The 22,235-nt window shown below is 39.7% G+C and overlaps 3 protein-coding genes across 3 annotated transcripts in view; all 3 read right to left on the reverse strand.

The window, feature by feature from the left end:
• LOC120740574 (NACHT, LRR and PYD domains-containing protein 5-like) overlaps positions 1-9,158 on the reverse strand; it is a 111,665-nt gene extending 102,507 nt beyond the window's left edge. The window contains exons 1-5 of the mRNA XM_040043032.1: positions 8,912-9,158; positions 7,608-7,634; positions 7,282-7,401; positions 6,787-6,909; positions 1,308-1,371 (exon numbers count right to left, since the gene is read on the reverse strand). Coding sequence (XP_039898966.1) covers positions 1,308-1,371; positions 6,787-6,909; positions 7,282-7,401; positions 7,608-7,615 — 315 coding nt within the window. The 5' untranslated portion in view covers positions 7,616-7,634; positions 8,912-9,158. The remainder of the gene's footprint in view (positions 1-1,307; positions 1,372-6,786; positions 6,910-7,281; positions 7,402-7,607; positions 7,635-8,911) is intronic.
• Positions 1-9,333, reverse strand: part of LOC120740573 (NLR family CARD domain-containing protein 3-like) — a 131,227-nt gene extending 121,894 nt beyond the window's left edge. The window contains exon 1 of the mRNA XM_040043027.1: positions 9,165-9,333. The gene's annotated coding sequence lies outside the window, so the exon portion shown is untranslated. The remainder of the gene's footprint in view (positions 1-9,164) is intronic.
• Positions 9,334-9,843: 510 nt separating this feature from the next.
• LOC120740601 overlaps positions 9,844-22,235 on the reverse strand; it is a 72,155-nt gene continuing 59,763 nt past the window's right edge. Inside the window, exon 4 of the mRNA XM_040043061.1 lies at positions 9,844-10,340. Coding sequence (XP_039898995.1) covers positions 10,192-10,340 — 149 coding nt within the window. The 3' untranslated portion in view covers positions 9,844-10,191. The remainder of the gene's footprint in view (positions 10,341-22,235) is intronic.

Raw genomic sequence — 22,235 nt, forward strand, 5'->3', positions numbered from 1 at the left:
AAATGTCATTGTTTTAAGATAAGGATGATTTTTTGGATAAATGTGTCATTTTGGTTCTTATTGATGTAAGGACATTTTCAGAAATTTACATTTCTGACAGAAATGTGATAAATAAGTACACCGTAAGTACCCTGTACTTTCTGGGGCGCCGGTAGTGTTATAGAGTGACTTAGGTGACAGAAAATAATAAAATAATAGCATAAATTAAATTAAGTAATCTATAGTACTGATTTTTTTTTAACCTCTGGGCCAACGTGGGGGTTTCTGAGCTTCCTGCTCGAAAATGCAATGCCCAAATTTAATTGATTATTTCTCTGCAATTACAAACTCTGTCCTTACAATCTTGGTATCAAAATAAAGCTAACACTTGTGAAATTTCATCGGCGGTGTATATATTGAAGCAGATATTACTGTGTCAAAGTTACTGAGACTGGAACACAGAAAAAGTAAGTTGATTTTATCCTTGCCTAATTTAAAAAAAAAAATAGCATATAACCCTCAGTTCACATTTCATTACAGAAATTCAATAACCAACATATAAACATCATCTGTGCAAAGATTTATGTTTGTAAAGTGAAACAGTGAAAAATTACAGCACTGTCAATACATGAATATCCAGACATTGTACAAAAATGTCTAATTTTGGCACACAATTGGACACCATGCCAGTTGGATTTTTTAGGTATTTAAGAGCAGAAATTAATTAATTTTATTAATAGGCTTGAAAATGCTGTTTTTTAAAATATATTTTTGAAGAATTAACCACAGATTTACATGGTAATGGCACTTTTCTGCTGTGCGCATAGAGCGTTTAATTGGCCTCTGGCCCTTTAAACTCTGAGGGACTGTAACTTTGGTCTCTTTTGGTCAATTTGCATGATTGACACCTCCTTTTAATCGTTTGAGCCAATAGGATCACAGCAACGATGCCACGTTCACGTCACTTCAACCAATCAGACGTTGCAAGGCCAAAAACCACGTCGGCCCGAATTTACTGCATGTAACGTCTGTCCAGTCACGTGTCTGTAGGTGGGTCTAAAATGTAGGTTTTTGACAGAAAGCGGCTCTGATGCAGCTAGCTAGGCGTGGTAACCGCTGATAATCACGTGGCTGCGCAGTGTACTTGCACCTTATTTGCGGATCATGTTATGTTCCCAAAACTTTGTTTTGAAAAGTGCTTTATAAATAATAATAAAGTGATTCACTGTTGGAGTATGTTTGTTATTTTGCCATTAAGTTATGATGAATATTGGACTGAGCAACATGAAAACAATTTAAAAAAAAGAGGTAGGTGTACATGTACAAACCTTAAACACCGAGTCCAGATTGGTTTGATGCTGCTGGGCATGATGAAGACTCTCCTGATCAGTTCTGTGGAGACATCATGAAGGAATTAGAACCATTTTGCACATAAATACAAGCCAAAGATTTCTTCTTCTGCTGTTTGATGATCATCCTGATTAAAACAAGCACAACTGTGCTATAATAAATCTGTTGTGTCAGTTTATACACTTATTTGTTTATTCATTTATTGGACTCCACTAGTCTAACTAACAGGTCAGTGATGGTTCTGTACCAAAGTGTGTTCTTGTACTGACCATATTATACATATGCTCTGTACATTGCAAAAAGAAAGAAAAAAAAAGTCAGATTCATATTTTTATGTTGAAGAGTTTTATTTAAAAAATGGCCTTTGTGTGTTTACAATACCAGTAGCAAGAAAGAGCATCTTTGAGGAGCAGCTGAATATTTTCTGAGGAGAAAACTACGAATACACCTAAAAAAACCAAAAAAACACATGACTGCACCTTGAATCTGCCTACAGTACATCTACATCTGTGGTGTTCAGTGTCCAGACGGTGAACTACAAAATGATCAAGAGCTTTGAGGGTCTCGAAAAGCGCTATATAAATGCAATCTATTATTATCATTATTATTATTAATATTAATATTATTAATATTATCAGCTTATTACATCCCAATGCACTTTGCAGTGTTATTTCATGCAGAAAAATGTCAATGTTAAGGTTAAAAAAAAAAAAAGATTTGCTTTGGTCCTTTATCAGTGTTACGGCCCTGGCTGGCTAGAGTTTTCTTCTGTGCTATGTCTTTAAGAATCTACAGGTCCTTCCTGATTGGAGAGCTAACGGTGGCTGATTGCTCATCACCATTCCTGCTGCCATTCAGGTCTTGCTTGCCTGTGTTGTCACACGTGCGCACAAGTGCAAATACGGTGATGTTGACTTGTCTGACTCTTTTCTATGCTGTGAAGATGATCCTGAGACAAAATGATCCAACTCTGGCCAAATGTCTACTTGCTGTGAATTCCAGCGATCAAAATCCCTGAGTTTACAGCATTGAAAATGACATGTTAATGCGTAAATGGCACCCTCCCTCATTTAATGATCTTGACTGGAATGTTTTTCAACAGATAGTTGTATCGCAAAAGTTCCAACCCCAGGTACTCAGTCTTGCACATGACAGTTTCTCCGGACATTTAGGAATTAGAAAAACTTACTGCCACTCCTGCCACATTTGTCAGGTTAGTGGTAAACCAAACCAAGTTATTCCACCTGCTTCATTACATCCAATCCCAGCTTCAGGGGAACCATTTGAGCACATACTCATTGATTGTGTAGGTCCACTTCCCAAAACAAAGTCAGGACATCAGTATATTTTGACTTTGATAGAATAGAATAGCCTTTATTGTCATTGTACAGAGTACAACGAAATTGGAGTGCCACTCCCTTGGTGCAAGTTTCAATAATAAATATAAATGTAAAATATAAAAAGTACAAAAAAAAACAATTGTAAGTACTCAAACAATAGTATGTACAATATATACAGGATAGCAGCATTAATATAATGACAGTATGAATAGCAGCATAATATAATGACAGTGACGGTATGGAATAGGTTCAATTGTTTTTGTGCTTATTTACTACGGTGATAGCTCTGGGAAAGAAGCTATCCCTGAATCTGTTTGTCCTGGTTTTATGTGACCTGTACCGTCGGCCTGACGGTAATAGTTCAAACAATTGGTTGCTGGGGTGAGAGTAGTCCTTGATGATATTGCCAGCTCTGCTGAGGTACCGAGAGTTTGCAGTGACCTCCAGGCTGGGCAGAGAGCAGCCAGTGATCTTCTGGGCTGTGTTGATGACCCTCTGCAGTACTTTCCTGTCTGCAGCTGAGCACCCTGCATACCATGTTGTTATGCCGTACGTTAGGATGCTCTCTATGGTGGCTCTGTAAAATGTCACCAGCAGCCTCTCCTCCAGGTTGTTCCTCCTGAGCACTCTCAGAAAGTGGAGACGCTGCTGGGCCTTTTTTTACCACCGCCGTGGTATTTGCAGTCCAAGAGAGGTCATCAGAGATCTGCACACCCAGAAACCTCATGGAGTGTACCCTCTCCACACAGCTCCCGTGAATGTAAAGTGGGGCTGGGTCTGCTCTGCCCTTCCTGAAGTCCAAGATAAGTTCTTTAGTTTTCGTGGTGTTCAGTTGGAGGTTGTTAACTGAACACCACTCAGTCAGTCTGTTGACCTCATCTCTGTAGTCCGACTCATCCCCCCTTGAGATGAGTCCAACCACTGTGGTGTCATCCGCGAACTTTATGATGGTGTTTGAGAGATGGGTAGGGGAGCAGTCGGATGTGTAGAGCGTAAACAGGAGGGGACTCAAAACACATCCTTGTGGAGACCCGGTGCTGAGTGTGATGGTGCTGGACCGGTGGGGGCCGAGTCTGACAGACTGTGGTCTATTTGTCAGGAAGTCCTTGATCCAGAGGCAGATGGGGGTGGAGAGTCCCAGGTGAGACAGTTTCTGGACCAGGATCTCCGGGATGATATGATTGAATGCTGAGCTGAAGTCCAGAAAGAGCATTCTCACATAGCTTCCTCGGTGCTCCAGGTGACTCAGCGCAGTGTGGAGCGCTATGGTGATAGCGTCCTCGGTGGAACGATTTGTCCTGTAGGCAAGTTGGTGGGGGTCCAGAGTGGGAGGCAGACCGGCCCTGATGTGCTGACAGACCAGTGTCTCAAAGCACTTCATCACTACAGGCGTAAGTGCAACAGGCCTGTAGTCATTTGGGCTGGCCACAGCTGTCTTCTTGGCGATGGGGATGATGGTGGAGGTTTTGAGGCAGGGCGGGACGGTGTTTGATGACAAGGAAAGGTTGAAGATTTTAGTGAAGACTCCGGTCAGTTCGTCAGCACATGCTCTGAGAACCTTTCCATGTATTCCATCAGGACCTGCCGCCTTCCTGGGATTCACTGACCTTAGAACACACCTCACTTGGTGCTCCCTAAGTGTTAGTGTGCCAGTGCTGGGGGCGGGTGGAAGTGGTGTGGCAGCTGAGGGCTTGGTCGTCTCAAAGCGGGCGAAGAAACGGTTTAGATCCTCAGCCAGTGAGGCATCAGTCCTAGATGTTGCCTGGTTATTGCTTCTGTAGTTGGTAATGTGATTGATCCCCTGCCACATTTTTCTGGGGTCGTTGTCAGCAAAGTGATCTTCAATCCTCCTCCTATAGGCAGCCTTAGCTTTCCTGATGCCTCTACTCAGGTCTGCCCTGGCCGCCCTATATGCAGCCCTGTCCCCTGACTTGAAGGCAGTGTTGCGGCTTTTTAGGAGGGATTGCACTTCGCTATTCATCCAGGGTTTTTGATTTGGAAACACCCTGACCCTTTTGTTGACGGTGACATTGTCAACACAGTTCCTGATGTACGAGAGTACAGTGTCCGTGTACTCCTGGAGGTTGTGGCTGGAGAATAAATCCCATACAGTTGTTGAGAAGCAGTCCTGCAGTTGAGAAAGGGCTCCTTCAGGCCAGGTTTTTATTGTCTTTGTCTGGGGCTTTGTTTTTCTCAGTAGGGGGGTGTAGGTGGGGGTGAGGGACATGCAGAGGTGGTCAGATCCAGCCAGGTGGGGGAGGGGTGTCGCTCTGAAAGCATGCCTGATGTTTGAATAGACATGGTCCAAAGTGTGTTCTCCTCTCGTAGCAAAGTCCACAAACTGGACAAATTTAGGAAGCACAGTCTTTAGGCACACTTTGTTAAAGTCGCCGGCGACAATAAAAACCCCATCGGGGTGGGCAAGCTGTTGTTTGTTTATGGTGTTGAGCAAGAGGCTGAGAGCCGTGCTAACGTTAGCATCCGGCGGTATATAAATGATGTGCACCGCCACACGCTTCCCCAAGGCTATTCTGTTACGCACTCTCAAAGTCAAAGCTGTTGTCAGAGCGCTAGCTTCTCCACTTTTTTTTCTCCACTTTGTTTTCCAAAATCTGTTCAAACGGACCAAGGGTCAAATTTTATGTCCAAAATATTTGCTGAATTACCTGATGAAGTCTTATTTTGTTTACAGTGTCGGTGTAAACTCCTCTTCATCCCCTGCTGTGCCCTCGTCCCTGCCCGTAGTGGTACCAGTGTCTTTGTTTCAGTATAATCCAGAAAGTGATGGCTTAGTTTTCATATGTGCTGAGGGTTGCTCCCGACTCAGAAACTCTGAAATATTAGACAATTTAAAATCCCACCTAAAACATTTGGATGACGCTGCCCAGAACGATATGTGCTGTCTTATAAAAGACCATCCGTTCCTGTTTGCAGACACTTCGTCTCGCACTACGGTCCTTAAACATGACATAGATGTAGGTGACATTGCTCAGATCAAAAAACACGCTTATTGTGTGAACCCTACCAAATGTGCACTTTTTCAGCAAGAAGTTTCCTACTTGCTGGAAAATAATCTAGCTGTCCTGAGTTCCAGTGCATGGAGTTCCCCATGTCTTCTTGTACCAAAGGTTTACAAAACCCTACGATTTTCGAAAAGTAAACAGTGTGACCCAACCTGACTCTTCTCCTCTTCCTGGAATGGAAGATTGTCTTGATAGAGTTGGAGTCCTCTCATCATGTGGCAGACCTGACCCTGGCTTCCAAACCCTGTGATTTGTGTGTTATTCCTGAGATTCACGGAATTTATATATAGTGTGTAAATTAGTTTTCACTTGTAAATAAGCACTGAAACAGAAGGGATGAGCTGCCTTATTATTTCTTGTATTATTATCTCCTGTTTAATTCAGTTAGGGAGGTAGGCGTAGCGCTTGTCTTTTGTTTGGTTTTTGATTCATCTAGGGTTTTAGATAGCTCCTCCTTTCCCGACTTAGCTTGTTCTGTTTGTTATTTTGGCCTTTGTTCACCCCAGAGTTAAGTTTTCAGTGTAGCCACAAATAAACCACCGTTCACTTCAAAGATTTAGCTTCTGGGTATGGTTTTGGGGACCAGGGCGGGGTCACGTCTTTCCTAACCCTTATGTTTCGTTTCGGTACCCCTAGACTGGGGTGTAACAACCAGTTTTGTTAATGATTTTCATGAATGCTGGGATTGTGTGTCACTATGAATTATGAGATTATGATAACATGGATCAAGGGTGGTCCATGCTTAAGCTTGAATATAAAGGAAGCATTGAAGCCGTTTTATTTAATATTTAAAGAATTCCAGCAGCTTGTATCGTGGCTTCCAGCACCACACAGACAGCTGTAGATCATTTCACCTTCCTAAGCAAAACGAGCACCCACAGTATCAGTCAAACTGACTAATTGCTGACCCATTCCTGCTGATTACCACATAAATTATAATCAGCGTGATGGCCAGTGCAGGGAATGCAGGGCTGTCATGATAGATTTAAAAAAAAAAAAAAAGCAGTCTGTCAGTCTTACTCGTGGAGGTCCTAAATTTCAGGACTGAGGCCAGATGCACTACATAGCTTTAAGGTAGGTGTGAACTTTCTTACTCCTCAGCAGCAGCCGGTTTTTGTCCTTTAAAGTGGAAGATGAAATCCTTTGACCGATCGCTCTTTAAAGACACACAGCTGGGTCCAGGTTCAGGTTCAGGGGCATCTGGTGTCTCAGTGATCCTGGTGAACAGAGAAAAAGACCATCAGGCAGAGAAATTACATTTTTAGCCTTCTGACACGAAAAGTACTGAATAAACTTGGAGCTAGTCACAGTAATAATATTACAATAAGACTAAAAAAGAAGGCTAAAAAGTTTGATGCACTTCACAACAAAGGACTTCTGTTCTTTTTAGTCTGTTTGTTGCTGTGTTTTCTTCTTTTTATGAACACAGCAATAAAATAACAACAACAACAACAACAACAACAACAACAACAACAACAATAATAATAATAATAATAATAATAATAATAATAATAATAATAAATGATTACACATGTGGCAAACTAAAACTTCTCACTGATTACTCCTGGATCCATTCAGTTAACTCTTACTTTGCATCAGGAGACAATTTCCTGATTTTAAAGTCAGGACGGTCTTCCTGTTGAGTGGTTCTCTTCCTCATTGTTACAGAGCTGAGACTCGGCTCAGGTTCATGTTCAGGAGAGTCATGTCTGAGGAGTGAGGAAAGGAATCAGGAAAGGTTGTATATCTACCATTTTTTACTCTCCAGGTGAAACATATATTGGAAAAACTTTTCAGGGTTAAAATGTATTAACAAAAGGGAGAGCAGATGATGAAGTTACTGCATGTAGTTTGAAATCATTTCTGTATTTGTTCTTTTAGCAGTGAAGATAATACAAGGTTTAGAGTGTGATACCTTTCCATGTTTGTAACCTGCAGTCACCTGATGGAAGAGAAAAGTGAGAATAAAACACAGATTATAATTTGGCTTTATTTGTGTTTATTGAGATATTTGATAGCTACAAGGTGGTGACCTGTTTAATCATAATTATACTTTTAGATTATATTACTTTATAATTAAGGTTTCATTGTTTGTCAAAAAAATCTGAAAAAATCTATTTGACCATCAAAGAGTCAACAAACGATCATTGTGATGATTACACTTTTCAAACAGAAGATTAAATGGAACAAAAATACAAAAAAACATATAATATAAATCAGATCAAGGATTAATTTATTCATCATCTTCCTGAACACCGTCTGTCTGCAGCTCTTTGCTGACTGCACTGGGATAAGTTTTGATTCTGTTCTTTCTCTATTAAGGTCTTGTCTTACTTCCCTTCATCACTTTATGCTTCAGGAGTTTGAGTCAATATTTATGCAAAAGTATTTTCCTGGCACATAACACACATTCTAGAAAGCATCCTCTACTTCAGCTATTTTTCCACTTACTTCCCCGCCAGACTGTGTGTAACCACTGCAGGATTTAAAGACACATCTTAAAATAATACATTAAAAAGAATTTTATAAACAACAAAAAATGAAAGAAACAAAGAAAAGAAACAAAATGAATTTTGAAAATGAACATTTCACTACCCAGAATCAGTGACGCATCAGAATCAGTGAGCTGTCGGCTTTCAGCCCTGACGGCGTGTCCATTTACGGCCGTCGGGTGAGAAAGCCGAGAAAGAGAAAGCTGATTCTGATGCGTTGGGTCCGCGCTCTGTGTTCACGTCTTTGTGTGGAATCCGTTTACCTGCTCTCACCTGCTATCACTTTATTCAAGCTACTCACCTCCCTCTATCCACCTGCACTTTCAAATGTACACGTGAAGGACTACAGGAATTTCTGACCACGGCCAATCAGAGAGGTCCTGCTCCTGACTATCTCAGATTGGTTTAGACCACAATATGGGCATAATGTGTGTTTGTTGTTGATCACACGGAGACTTTCAGAGTTGCAAAGACCTGCGACATAGGATTTTTTTTTGTGGCACCATTGAAAAATTTAGTTGCATTTGCGACCCAATTGGTTGCAGTCTAGAGCCCTGCTACCAGAAATGACCCAACCAACCCGAATCAAATATGATAAACTACACAGAGAGCTCATCAACCAGAGGCATTAACAGTCATGTCAGCCATGATGAGCTTAAATAACAAATGTCTGAAAACAAAACAGAACAAAAAACAAAACAAAACAAATTAATGGTTCATGTCTCACTTTTACTCCTTCCAACAGAGTCTGTTCTGCCTGCAGTGGGAAACCTTCAGTCTCCTCGGTCCAGAAAAGAGGTTCTCAAACTTTTTGTGGTCACGAGCCCCTTTCAGAGGTCAACATTATCCCATATAATCAACCTCAGCTTCACATGATGATGTGGACTAACAGAAATATTTAACATTGTTCACAAGAGAGCTGTCTGGCTAATAATTCATTAGTAGCAGGAAAGAAAATAAATAAAAGGTAAAATACATACGTTTGCTGTGTGTCCTTCTTTCACTCTGTACCTGTTTCATCAGTCCTTACAGGACACGGAACCAAGTGTAGTTTCATATGCAAACACAGCTGTCACGCCCGGCCTCCTGGGGTCAGGTTACATCAGCCAGTTTGTTCCTCTGTTTGTGTTCACTACAGCTTCAGTTCAGTTTTCAGTAACTTCCAAGAAAGGCGCTGTTGTTATTGTGGGTTGGTTTCATGAGTAATGTTTGAAGACAACAGTAAAACAGGAATGATGTACAGGAGGAAAAAATGTTGCGTGTAATCTATTTGTGTGTGTTCTTGCAAAGAACACATTATGTTCTTTGAAAAGAACATAATTATGCATAATAATAAAAAAGAACATTATAATAAAGAACACATAATGCATCCACAGGTGTGCCACCAATTTACTCACATGGACTCTACTAACCTATCAGAAGCTTCTTCAGCTCAGAATGGAATCGTCTGGAGTTTCTTATTAATTAACAATAAACTTAGTGTACATGTACTCCTACATTTGACGAAAGTGATAAAAATAGACAGCTCTGTCTCTCTTTATTCTGACATTTAACTAATTCAAACGATATTTCAATATTTATTTATCCAAAACAAAACAAGTTTACTCTAAATTGATATTTAACACTAAAAACAATTTTGTCATGTTTTTTCCCCTAAAGTGTATGTAAATATCTGGTTTAAACTGTGAATATAATGCTGTGTATTGAAGTTCCTCTTGCTTTGCATAGAAATAGAAATTAACTAACCCTAAAGTTTAACCTCAAAATAATGTAAACTTGTTGTAAAATGTAAAACAGTTTCCTTCATCAAGTTTATGATTATAGCTCATGAATGAACAGATTTCCATGAAGTTCATGATTTTGTGGATCGTGTCTCATTATTCTGTCCATCATGTTATTAAAGTGAACTCCAACAGTGTCGTTTACATTGTTGATCAAACTGTTTCCACTGATTGATCTGATGAAGTTTCCTGACATCTATTATTAGATGAGTAGAAATCCTGTTTTCTATTCAGTCAGTAAATGAATGAAAGCAGCAGAGAAGCAGCAGAGAAGCAGCAGAGCTGCTGTCAGTCCACAGTAGAGGCTGATCCTTCCTCGTCTCTCTGTGTTTGATGTCTCAGGTTTTCTCTCAGGTTCAGGACAATCCCTCACTGCTGCAGAGACACAAACATCTGAGTCTCTCACATTTATTAAAAACAATTACGCTAACAACACATCAGAATAAGTTGCATTGGTAATGAAGGTGCTGAAATAAATCTATTAAATCCAAGTTTAAAGCTTTACTGTTTCTGACATCACTATGAATAACATCATATCCTGTTAGGACCTCCTGACCATCATAATGAGAACAAAGAGAATCCTGTAAACTGAGAAAATTGATTATTGGTTCATTTGATCAAAACTGCATGTAGAGGAATATTAACATTCGATTCCTGAGATCAGTTTCCTTAAAGACAGAGAAAATATCAAGATGGTGGATGCTTCAGTTATCCTAATTTATTTAATTCTTTCAGCAGCTTGTTACACTGACACTCTGGATTAGTTTGTAACTGTAAGTATTCGTTGTTTACTTGAACATTCACAGGAAAAAACATCCATGCAACGATCTACAAAAACAACATTAACTCAGAAGTAAACGTCTGAAACAGCTTTCTGGATCCTGTGTTTAAATGTCCTCAACATCAAATACTCTGAGACACCCACTTTCACTGGCATACATCAGGACTTAGGAGGGTACCTCAAATAAGTCAAAAGATATAGGCCAAAAACAAATATCCATTACAGAGGACATTAATGAATAGGGTTGATCTCAGGAGAATATGACACTCATCTTAAAAGTTTTACTAAATCAACGTACCAATGATGTTGAGTCGACAGCTGGCAGAGCTGAAGCCATAATCAGTGTTGACCTCACACAGGTACAGACCCGAGTCATCAGTCCTGAGTCTAAACAGTTGAAGTCTGATTCGTCCTCTCTGAGGGCGTCTTTGTCACTCTGGACTCGTCCTGAAAACGTTTCATCCTGAGACTCTGACACCTCAACACCTTCATGAACCTGATACAGACGTTACAGGAGTCTGTCTGCTCGGACTACAAGACTTAAAATCAGTTTTTACCACCAAGCCATACGACACCTCAACCACAACACTTAAACACACACAACACAGTCCACAGGACGCACTCAGAAGCTACCTTGCAGCTTCACAAGTACTCTGTTTAATCTGCACTGGTCACTCCACTTTATTGTTATTGATATTTATATTTAAAAAGTGCAATACTGTAATTTTCTGCTGCTCATTCCTGTGCAATATCCCATCTGCCCCCCGTCATATTTCTTTTCGAAATTTTCTTATTTAATCACTAGTGTACATATATTTATATTTATAGATACATATATATTTAGTCATCTTTTCTCTTTTACCATGTCTCTCAAATATTTTGCTCTTTACTATTTTTCTATTTATTTTTTTATTATTTTATTTTATTTCATTTTATTTTCTTCTACTGTACCATGCTGCTGAGTGACTGCTGCTCGTCAAACACATTTCATTGCAATGCTGACCCTGTGCTAACTTGCATATGACAAATAAAACTGAAAACTGATGCAGGACAAAAGCTTTATCCTCAGCTATCAGTTCACAGATGATAAAAAGGAATTTAGAGGATCCATCAGGTCTGAATCAGAATCAGAATACTTTATTAATCCCGGAGGAAATTAGGGTTACAGCAGGCAGCGCGCTAATGGCGCATGCGCACTTACAAAGGAACCTTCTGACCAAACTTACACAAACAAAACATGTTGGTCGTGAATGTCCACTCCAGTGTGATGGGGAAAGAGAGGAGCAGACACACTGAGAACTGGAACAAATCTGTTGTTGAGCTTTATTTGGAGTTCATAAAGTGAAGCTGTAAACTAACCAGAGACACATGAGGTGAGGATGATGAGCAGCAGGATCCTGCAGATCATCTTCTCCCTGTGAGAGGAGACAGAGGTGAAGAGTCATCAGCACTCCTGTTCATGATCCTGGTACTAATAACAATGACTGATAGAACGTGCTCAAAGAAGTTCTAGACTTACAAATGTGCCGGCATCATGAGAAAAATAATCTATAGCATAACATTATTTATTATGCAGACTCATATAGTATTATATACTATGTCTCCAGTATTAAAGGCAATCTTACACACACACACATACAGACACACACACGCATGCGCACACACACAAAAGTCCAACAGGAGAGGACAGAAATGAGGTGAAGAACAAAGTCAACACAGCTCAAAATGCTTACTCAGCCCAGTGTCATAGCAGAACATGAATCTCACAATAAAAGCAGTTTGTTCAAGTTTTTTTGTTTTGTTTTTACTGAAACTCATGAATTTGTAAGGCACATATTTCTATTTGATGTCTGTAGTACAACCCCTCCTGCCCCAAAATGTTTCTGCCTTCATTTCTAAAACGTTAATACTGAGCACATGTACATCATTAAATGCACATGAGAGAAAGCAGATGAAGAATCGTGCTCAGCGACTCAGGAATAGTACATGAGCTGCCATGACACTGCTCTGGCTTATCTTATGATCTCCTTGCACAGTTGTGAAGCTCATCACCACCACAGAACCTAATTCTGAGGTGTGAACAGCTCATGTCAGATACAGCTCCGTGGACATGCTCCTGATCAGAGCCACACAGTAATTGTAAAGGTCCAGTTTTGTTTATTGATCTAAGCCTGAACAGCTACGCGTAGTGTCCAGTAGAGGGCTCTGTTGCTTAGTTAACGGCAAGCTGCACTTCCAGCTCAGACCGGTTTTTGTGGCGCACATGTCCCAGTAGGCAGCTCTCAATGAAGCGTGAAGCAGCGTGATACTGGACTCTAGCGAAATTAACAATTTGCAGCCCTTGGAATGCGGAGCGAGGTACATGTTTTAAGTTGTATTTGATTGCTCAGTTGATATTTTGTTGTATTTTCTGCTTTATTTGAGTTCATATTTGCAATAAGCGTCTAACAAAATGTATTTTGTGTTTCTGTTTGTTTTCACGGTGCATTGGCGCACCTCAGCACTGTTAGATTCTGAATGAATCTCAAAGTAAAAATGACTGCACCCGTCGAGGCTCTCTCTATTTCTTCCTTGGTCCGGGGGACTGCTACAGTAATCCAGGAGCGACCAAGTGAAGAGATTGTGTAGGACTGAAGCACACAGATCTATTCAAACACATATAAAAGAGGAAACACTCCCCCACCCCCTTATCCGACATCTTCACGCCTTGGGCAAACATGCTCTGTAACGTTCTTTTGGACACATGCCAGTTGTACAACTGTATGACTACCATGGCTGCATACCTTCCATCCTCACAAGCTGTTTGTTTTTCTTTTTTTTCTAAAGATGGCTTAGGTGCAACTATTATTGGCTGGAAACAGAGAGATCATGGTTTAGAATAAAATATATAAAGTTAAAGTTCTGTTTCCTGTGCTTTCAAGCTGAGTGTCTAAAGACAACACAGCACTGCTTAGCTTTAGCTTCTAACAGCAGTTCATCCAAACAGCTCACATCTATGGTCATTTTCTGAGGCAGCGCACGGTTAGTCTTAGCCATTGTGAAGCTAATGCTATTTTCAACTTTGGCCATGTAGTCACAGCACAGAGCTGGGTGTGGGTCTTAGTGTTTTATACTATCTCATGTGGTTCTGTGTAATGCAAACTCATATGGATTATTTTATGAATTTCCTAATGATGCACATGAAAAATAAATGGTCATGATGGACGTCATTCCTGAGATGGAAACCTCACTGGATTGTGTAAACCTTGTGTGTTAAAGTAGCACCCAGTTGCTAATGTGCCAATATCATAAGCTTTCATATTTTCATGTCGGGTCTTGTTCAGACTTTTATCTCTTTATGGGACCGAGAGGAAAGCTGGGGCTGGGGGGTGTTCCAACTGGCTTACAGCTACATTTTGTTTGTTGTCTTCTTGTAACATGGATGGAAAAAAGGATTTTTTTAACAAGAAATCTTGCGAAGTGTTAAATATTCAAAAATACATTTTCTGGAATTGGGATTATTTGGGGCTCCTGACCTCTAAATGACTTGTTAGTGCATTGGACCTGTTTCACTTGCTCAGCCTTCTTCAAATCAAACAAAACTGATGCCAAACGTTTGTGCTGCAAAAAGTTTTATTTGTTCTGTTTTTGTTTTAAAGATATTCATGTAAGATTAAAGGTCAACCAGCCCCCCCACATTAATGAAATCAAACATGATTGGTGCCACATTTGTGCTGGTTTGTGCTGCAAAAAATTTTGTTTGTGCTGGTATCATTTTAAAGATATTAATAAACGTTTCTAGAGTTCATCTAAGGTCAACCAGCCCCTTTCATTACTGTGAAAAGGTTGTGAAACACACATCAGTATTGGATATTTTTTTTTATCATGATCACACTCTTTAAAAGCAAACCACTAGGTTAACTTATAATAGTTAAAATAAACTATGCATTCTGTCCAAGAAAAGAAACTTTATTTGCAAAATACAAAACTATGGGAATATTTTAGGCATGCTTCATGTAAGAAAAACTAAATACATAGAAGTCAAAGGAGCTTGCAAAGAAAAGCGTCTGGACTTCTTTAAGTTGCTTGAAGACGTTTCACCTCTCATCCGAGAAGCTTCTTCAGTTCTAAGGTCAAATGGTGGAGAGTCCCAGATATAAACCTAGTGGGAGTAACCCCCCACAGAGGGACAAAAGGACCCCCTGATGATCCTCTAATCACCTGAGCCAAGGTGTGAAATTGGGTGTGGGACCCAATCAGCCAGAGTTTCGGGTGTGTTCATTGTGAAACCTGGCCCCACCTTGTCATGCGAATTCCTGAGGTCAGATGGCCCAGGATGTGAGTGGGCGTTAAGGCGTCTGGGAAGGGATCTCAAAACTGGATTATAGATGGCAGAGAGCTGGTGTAAATACATAGAACTGACAAGCCTCTCAAGTTTAATAGAATAACTCAACAACAAAAATAATAGCTAGTTCATCACAAACCAGCACAAACATAGCACAATTGACTGGCACCAATGTTGTTTGTTTCCGTTAATGTGGGGGGCTGGTTGACATTGGATGACCTCTAAAGACTTTTATTAATATCTTTAAACAAACATAGCACAACTGTTTGATATTAATTTTGTTTGATTTGCTAAGGTAGTGAAAAGTCATTACATTCTAAACAAATGTTTTAATTAATGATATCAGAAACATTTGCTTTTGTGCTACTATTGTGGTTGACAGCTGAGGCAAAATTAAGTTTCTTGATTGATGAAAGAAACACTTTGAAGCTGTTTTTGGATGAAGAGGACACTGAGATGTTCAGCTCCATCCTCCTGCATGTCTTTCTCGGGCTGCTGTCCCTCCACCTGCACTTCTCCAGCAGCAGCCTGATGTGGCTGTGTTGGCTTGTTACTACTTGTTGTGGTGCAGCTGCTAAAATGCCATTACCTGGACACGTGCCCAGGAGCACATGTACAGTCGAGTCTCACTAATATATATACACACACACACACACACACACACACACACACACATATGTGTGTGTGTGAGAGTGTGGTGGTGGTTGCAATTCTGATCCTTTTCTCATATATATATATATATATATATATATATATACCGTTTGCTTAGGCTGCTGCCCCCGCGACCCAGCCCCGGATAAAGCGGATGAAGATGGATGGATGGATGGATGGATGGATATACCGTTTGGTTGTATTTAATCTGGCCATTTCTCCCCTACACTGCTGAGGTAGTGGTCTCTCCCAAAGTCACTTAACGTAATGCATGTGGTATTTCCAAAACAAATAAAACAAGTATGACAGGAAAATATCCTGTATAGTCTATATATGTCTAGTCTCTCCATTTCATTGTATTCTCTGTACATGTATACACCGTTTTGGAATTTTCTGTTATTAAAGTTTGCAATGTGATCAGCTGTAGCTACACCTGTTGCATGCAGGAGAGCAAGTGGATAGCAAACATCTCAGTTATACAGTCACGTGGTCTGCCTTTGAGTCCTCGCAGCATCTCTTTTATAACATCAAACACAACTCCCGCATGTTCAGTTAAAACATTTTCTTGTCCCACCCTCGCTGTTGCCGGGCAGATAGCGACTCCCACTATCTATGTTCCAGGAAGCGCTGGAGTTTCATTCTTCTACATAGTTAAGCAGGCTACATCTGGTCATACTGACACACATGTCTTTCACCTTAATAATAATGGATTGGATTTATATAGCGCTTTTCAAGGCACCCAAAGCGCTTTACAATGCCACTATTCATTTACTCTCGCATTCACACACTGGTGGAGGCAGCTACAGTTGTAGCCACAGCTGCCCTGGGGCAGACTGACAGAAGCGAGGCTGCCATATTGTGCCATCGGCCCCTCTGGCCAACACCAGTAGGCGGTAGGGTAAAGTGTCTTGCCCAAGAACACAACGACCAGGACAGAGAGCCCAGGGATTGAACTGGTGACCTTCCGGTTACAGATACGCTTCCCAACCCCCTGAGCCACGGTAGACCCAAAAAGTTATGGAAAATTCTACAGTGGAAATTCTAAGTACACACTGTAAAAAAGAAAAAGTTGAGAAAACGTAAAATTTCAAGGCAACATGATGCAAGAGATTTTTGAGTTTTCTCAACTTTTGCCAACTGTAGTTGACTTAACTAATATTTTCATGTTCTGCCAACTTGGATCTACTTGTTCACCTAATTAGGATAATCCTGTAAGTCTAACAAAGAAATTCTGGTTTCAATGCCATGTATTTCTGCCTTCACCAAACAAAGATATTCTTGTTGAGTAATCATACAATTCTTACTCCAGTGAGTTGGAAATTTACCTATATAAGTAAAAGAAATGTATGCTGTTATTGTACTTGGAAAAAAAAACACTCAATAAATAGATATAGAATAAAACAAAGCACAATTCAATGTTATCTAAAAGCTTATTTATTTTGTTCAACAGTGCTTTCAGTACATTTCAGAATGTCATGGGTAGTAGGGTGAATTTCTGTTAAAAAAAAAAAAAAAGAAAGAAAGAAAGAAAAGAAAAAAGAAATAACAAACAAACAAAGACGTGTTGCCAGTTTCTTTTAGGTGCTTTGTGCACTCCAGCAGAGACGTTAAAATTCCAGAGTCCAGAACCAAAATAGAAAAGTGTCCAGCAACTTAATAATTCACGCACACACACCCTGAGCGTCTTGTAAAAGCTTAACATAACTATTGCACATTAAATAGGGTAGTGCCACAAACGAATGCCTATGTACCCAGACATTGACATTTTACATGGGCTTACTATGATGAACTATGGAAGTTAAAAATTATTAGAAATGTTACCATCAATGAAGAGGAAACTAACAGGTAAAACACCAGTTCTATGCTTCATGTGAAGTGGAAAACACTATAACAAATCTTTTAAAATACTACAAGACAGATTTTCACCATATATTCTCAACAATACAGATTCATCTGACTAAAATTTACATTTCGAATAATGATTTATCCACTTAACCTTCATATTGTCCGACCAGGTCAAAATAAGACGGCCTCAATTGCTTCAAAGCTATAACTCATCTGCTTTGGATAATCAATGTTGAGGGCATACAGAAGGCCAAAGAGGTATGCCAAGGCAGTAGAGAGATCTGGAATGTTATGTAGCACGATGTCTCCTTCCAACACAACTGCATGTTCTCGCAGACGTATCTGCATCGTCATCTTGTAGGATGGTGAGGATGGCAACTGATGCACCGTTCAACACTGCTTCCAAAATGTCAGTGTCCTGAAGAAAAGTAAAATATGAATTATTGAAAGCTAAGAAAAACTAAAGACCAAACAAATTTCTAAAGATTTTAACTTTAACCGCTATACCATGCTGGTCGTTTGACTTATGGAGGTTTTAAGAAGAAAAAGCTTATTTTCCTTTAATTAATGCCACCTTGTGAGTTTTGTACAAACATATTTTCTTCTGGAACATCCACTAACAATGCCCAGCTGCTGCTCAGCAGAAAAAAAAAAGGAGTGAGAGTTATGACAACTGCAATCCCCACTATAAAATTATCTGGACTGCACTGAGGAAGTGCACATTTCCATTTTGGATTAACTCATCCTTTAAAAACATCTCATAGCAATTAGATTTACTTGCATTACTTTTTTGTACTTACTAAGCACTTCAGGAAAACCTCTGTTGCATCGTCCCTTGAGGAAAATGGGCAAGCCTCTCAGTGCCCGTTGGACACAATGTCAGATGCCTAAAGAGTATTCAGTGGAAAACAAGAATTTCAATTAGTGTAGTAACATGGTGTACTATACACAATGCAAAATCAGAACTCTCATAGTAATGAAAATAAAGCACAGGTCAGACCCAGCAACACGCAAAACTTACAAAAAAAACAACACCATGTTAACAATTTTCCTTTCTTTTTACAAATTAAATAAAAATACTGCCAAATAAGAACAAAGCAATGACTGATGACATTAATTTTTACTGACTGATGTGTTTTGTTTGAAGCCAACATCTTTTTCAGTTTCTGTTGAGAGAAAAGTAGACTCTCTTCTAAAAATGTCAGATAAAGGGGCACTTCACTCACCTATTCGTCAAGTTTATCCAGGAGGTCTTCCATCTCCTCACAAAGAGCTCCCTTCTTAGACCGGTACATTTTCAGCAGGCCAGGCACAAATTTGTCAAGGGATGCATTGAAGGTCCCCAGGAGGTCTTTGCTTGTGATCCAATGAAATGTTTCAGATATCTAAACAATACATTCACCAAAATATTGTCATTTATTCAGCACAGAAAATTAGCTGTCTTGGACAGTCTGTACCATGTTATATGCCTGACTGTGTTATCAACAGCAAAACCTACTTCAAAAATCTCTCATGAATACGTCTTTTGCACAGGAATAGAAATACCCTCCACAAAACCCAGTATGAATATGCAAATACATATTATGTTCTAAGTTGCACCAAAATCCGTGACCAATCAGATTCTGTGACCTGCCTTAGTATTCTTTCCCTAACCATCTCAGTCTATAGAAGTCCTATTTCTAGCACAAAATGAAAAAAAAAACCATGCTAAATCAAAATTATGAGATTGCCTTTCTGTTTCACAATTTCGATTTAGCATGGGGACTCTTCTTGTACTGGCAGAAATGTTCAGGGTAAGGATTTGAATATAACACCGGCAAGGGCCTTGACTGGAGTAGTAGCACAAGATAATAAAGTTGGCCAATGCATTACCCCAGCAAATACTGTACTACTTCAATATGGTCAATCTGGTATATATCATGCCCAATTTGAATAATAATTAAATTATAAATAAATTAGGACAATCTTACCTCCTCAGAGGAAAACAGCGCAGGTCATCTCTCCTGGACACACACACTGGACACCATAGGCTGACACTCCACAACCTCTATCCGCCTGAGAGAAAATGTTTGCAATAATGAAACATTTCAATATAATGTAGAGAAAAGCGAGAAAAAAAAGAGTTAAGGATCGGACTCTCCGATCCTTACTACGCATGTGCAAAGTCGGGCCATACAGATCCCGTCTACCCATGGAATTGTACATAAAATACTCCACCAACAAAAAGGCTCTCAAAACAATACAATACTTTCCACAGCTTTGAAGGATGGATCAGGTGTATCCTTCGTGGCCCACCCTATGCCAGAATTCATAGCGCGGCCCAGCCGATTCTAGTCTCCAACAATGGCGGCAGCCACTTAGTTTTAATATTACTCTTATTACTCTTTCTGGGTCACAAAGTAAACTTTTAAGATATTTTCAGGCAAGAATGTAGCTGTGTAAATTTCAAATATCTGCTCGGTTTATTAAGACAACACATTTTTGCAAAAATGCTTCTACGTTTTCGGAGACGTCTGTTACCACCGGCTTCAATAGCTAGCTGGCTCGCTAGAGCAGCGAGAACCGCGAACTCCTGGCATATCATTTTCACATAGAAAATCTTAATAACACATGTAGTTAGCTTACCTGCTAGGGTAAATGGTCGGCAGCTCCAGCACCTGTCCAAAAAATGGTCAAATAATACACTCCAACTTCAGACCAGGTAAAATCCGTAATGGTCGAAAAATTGTAATTTTCATCCAACTTTGGCCGCGTTTGTTCAAATTTTCTTAGGAGGTTTTTAGTCTAGAACACATCGACAAACCACTATCACACAGTTCAGGTCTGCTCAGGCTCATTTGGTTTAGTTCAAACTTGTTCAGACCACATGTGCCAGTCATCTACGGGGTTTCCCACTGGTTCCCAACTCGACTCAAAAAATCTACTCAAAAGTTGATAATCTTTGTTATGCTCTCTGGAAAATCTTAGTTAGGACAACAATAGAAGAAATTTGTTGGGCAGACAAGCTTTTTTAGGTTGTAAATGGAAAGTTTTATTTCTAAGTCAGTTTAATTTGAAAACTTTAATCAAATCAACAATTACTAGTTATCGTTTTTACAGTGCATAAATCTGAATATAAGAATTGTGAACGACCACAACAGGCCTGACGACTGCTTTTTTTTCAACTGCTTTTCCAGATCTTTATTGTATACACTTTTTACAAGTTTGCTGTCACACTCGGCGGCTTCAGCTCTCCTTATGCCAGCCGCACACATCACCAACAACACAATCACAGGCAAGAACAGCTTTTTATGCCGGCGAGGCATGACTGTAGATGTGCGCAGGTGCATCCATCTCACCTCCAGTGGCATCACAGACCACGCCCCAAAAATAAACTAGAAATTTGGACTTAGCCAAGAAAAACCGTGTGAATCTCTGCAAGTTACAAATACGAATTTTGACCCTATTTTTCTTCCTTTCATCTGATTGGTCAATGTCATGTCAATCACAAATGTAGCAATCCAATCAGCGAACAGATGGGTTTGGCTGTCGGAGGGGCGCTTTTTTGAAGTAACAAAGTACTCTTAGTAACTAAATATGAACTGATTGTGGGCTCATATTTGGAATTTGATACTTAGTAAATTTGAACAGAGTAAAACAGGCTGTAACCAGGGTTTAGATTTTTTTCTTTTCATGAGCAATATTAAACCTAAAACAATCTGAGAGAATGCAAATAAACAGCTTGTGAGAATGAAAGCTGGAGGCTGTCCTGACATGACTTGTGCCTACGCAGTGTTCACCTGGAATGAACACAGCATTTAAAAAATGAAGTCTATCAATGTGTTTATTTAGGAGCTTTTTAGCAGTAGAGCTAAAGGTTCAAAGCAATTTTAATGTACTGTCCCTCAGTCTGCTGAATCTGTAGCAGTGCATCATAACAGAGAGCTGATGTAGAGATGAAATATTCTAAAAGTAGTACCTAAAGCTTAAATAATGTTTAATAAGTGAAAACCAGAGTATCTCAACAGCGACTCACATCCCCCCACACAAACATGGACAGACCATACAAACTCCACACAGAATAACCATCTTTGCTCATATAAAACTCTGAGCATTATGATCTCACAGCTATGAGCTCATTTTGCATGTCTGGGTTTGCCTACATGAGGGGGCGGACTGGCTCCATTTGACTTTAGGGGAAAGCAGGAAGGTGTGTCGTTATTGTGCAAGGAGAAACGTTGGAATATGTTTGTTTCTTTCTTTGGAGCCTTGAGAGAGTTGATGCATTTTTTATGATTTTAATGTATATAAATTTGGATTCCTACCTCAGATATTTGGACAATTTTGTTCTTTTTTGGTGACTATCTGCTCCTTCTGCGTCCGACACAGGACTCTGCAGTAAGTAAATGTCCACAGAGGCCTGCAAGCTTTGACAGTTTTATAAAAGTATATAAAAAGTGTTCCATAAGGTTCCTCTGACATTTGTATGCTTTAAAAAGGTAAACTGTACTTTACATTTATAATTGCCTAAAGTATGAGTCTGCGTTCCTCTTCAGATCAGAAATATGTTAGATATGTTTCTTCAGAATAATTTGAATCAATGGTTGTTGATCAATAATCGTGACAATTTGTATATCAAGGAACTAATCTCACAGCCCATTGTTCATTTAGTTTCAGTCATTGTGCAAAT

Source organism: Simochromis diagramma, unplaced genomic scaffold (genome assembly GCF_900408965.1).
Source record: "Simochromis diagramma unplaced genomic scaffold, fSimDia1.1 OVJJ01000433.1, whole genome shotgun sequence".
Lineage (NCBI taxonomy): Eukaryota > Metazoa > Chordata > Actinopteri > Cichliformes > Cichlidae > Simochromis > Simochromis diagramma.